Genomic DNA, 1,902 nt, shown 5'->3' on the forward strand with positions numbered 1-1,902 from the left:
TCTGGGCCGCGGGCGACTGCGCGGGCCGCAACGCCGTGTCGCCGCCGGGGCTCCTGTCGACGGGCTTGGCCCAGTGCCACGTGGCCGTGCGCGACGCGTTCCCGGAGGAGTGGGCGGCCTACGTCGCGGGCCACGGCTCCCACGTCGGCGAGGCCGTCAAGGAGGACAAGCACGCGGCGACGGCGCTCTGGATCGAGGACGGCGTCGGCGCCGTCGGCCTCAGCGCGGAGCAGGCCGCGGACGCCCACGGGCCCGACGCGGCGTCGATCGCGGTCCCCTTTAACGACACGATCAAGGCCTGCGTCCAGCCGCGGCCCGACGACGAGTTTCTAAAGCTCGTCTTCCAGCGGTCCACGGGCCGCATCCTCGGCGTCCACATCTTCGGCCGCGACGCCGCGGAGATGGTCCAGCACGCGGCCGTTCTCGTCAACGGCGAGAAAACCATCTGGACCGCGATCAAGGAGGTCCCGCCCGCGGTCACCTACGGCGAGGTCCTCATGAGCGCCTGCTTCCGCGCGGTCGACGACCTCGGCGGCGGCGCGCTCCCGCGGAAGGCGTAGAGGGGCCCGCAGACGCCGAAGACGATGGCGAAGAAGGGGAAGCCGCGGCCCGCCGACCTGATCCGCGTGCGCCGACGGCCGCCCACGGGCGGCCGCCAAAGTCCCACGTTAACTAGTTAAAGCACCCATACGCGTGACCCGCGCGAGGGTAACACGTACCTCAAGGTCGGCTAAATCTCTCGACGCTGCCCCCGGTCCTGGCTCTGAGAATCGCTGCCAGCCGAATCACATAACATCCGCGAGCGCCGTCATCATGGGCAGCGACGACGAGAGCGAGGGATCCCGGGACCGTGAGCGGCGCGCGCGGTCCGGCAGCAAGGACGACAAGATGGACGCCGACGACGGCAAGGACGACGGCGAGGACCGCGAGCGCATCCAGAAGGTCATCGAGGTCGACAAGGACGACGCGGCGTTCGTGCTGGGCCGCGGCGGCTCGACGAAGCGCAAGATCGCGCGCGTCGCCGGCGCGGAGATCGAGCTCGACGAGCACGCGCTGACCATCACCATCTCCGGCTTCAAGGACCAGTGCCTGCACGCGATCGACTACATCGACTTCATCCGGCAGCAGCGCGTCGGCCCCGTGACCATCAACCTGGACAGCACGCGGAACGACTTCAGCGCCTTCACGGTGCCCGGCGACTGCATCGGCTTCGTCATGGGCCGCAACGGCGCGACGCTGCGGTCCATGGAGGAGGAGTGGGGCGTGCTCATGTTCTTCGCGAAGACGTCCGATGCCCGTCCCACCGAGAACGCGGACGACGAGCAGCTCTGCATCTTCGGCCCGTTGGCGGCGCGCCGCGGCGCCGAGCTCAAGACCATGTCGGCCGTGGAGCACAAGCACCCAGGCTACTGCGTGTCGTCCCAGGGCGAGCTCCGGTCCCAGGAGCGCGTCGCCGGCGACGAGGACCGCGACGGCTGGGGCGTCGAGTCCATGCCGTTGACCGACGACTGCTTCTCTTACGCCCTGGGGTCCCAGGGCTCGACGCGGCGCAAGCTCGCGGCCGCGTCGGGCTGCATCATCGAGTACGTGGGGCGCCGCGCGTGCTTCGCGGGCTACGAGAAGGACCGGCAGCGGGGCAAGGACTACCTGCGGTGGCTGCTGGAGCAGCGCACGGGCAAGTCCGACGTCGGCGAGCCCAAGGAGCGCGACGACTGCACGATCATCCGCATCCCGTCGACGTCCGTCGCGTTCCTGACCGGCTACCGCGGCGAGTCGCTCCGGGGCATCGAGCGCGAGTCCTCGACGTTCTGCTTCACCGACGGCGACCGCAACGACCGGTCCAAGCCCACGGAGAACCTCCTCATCTTCTCCTTCTCGCGGTCCGCGCGCGAGCACGCCGCG

General features: G+C 70.0%; 1 protein-coding gene across 1 annotated transcript in view; it reads left to right on the forward strand.

Moving 5' to 3' along the window:
- AURANDRAFT_64512 (hypothetical protein) overlaps positions 1-560 on the forward strand; it is a gene marked incomplete at both ends in the record, with an annotated part of 2,552 nt that extends 1,992 nt beyond the window's left edge. The window contains one exon of the mRNA XM_009039044.1: positions 75-560. Coding sequence (XP_009037292.1) covers positions 75-560 — 486 coding nt within the window. The remainder of the gene's footprint in view (positions 1-74) is intronic.
- Positions 561-1,902: the final 1,342 nt, after the last annotated feature.

The sequence above is a fragment of the Aureococcus anophagefferens genome (assembly GCF_000186865.1).
Source record: "Aureococcus anophagefferens unplaced genomic scaffold AURANscaffold_10, whole genome shotgun sequence".
In the NCBI taxonomy this organism is placed as follows: Eukaryota; class Pelagophyceae; order Pelagomonadales; family Pelagomonadaceae; genus Aureococcus; species Aureococcus anophagefferens.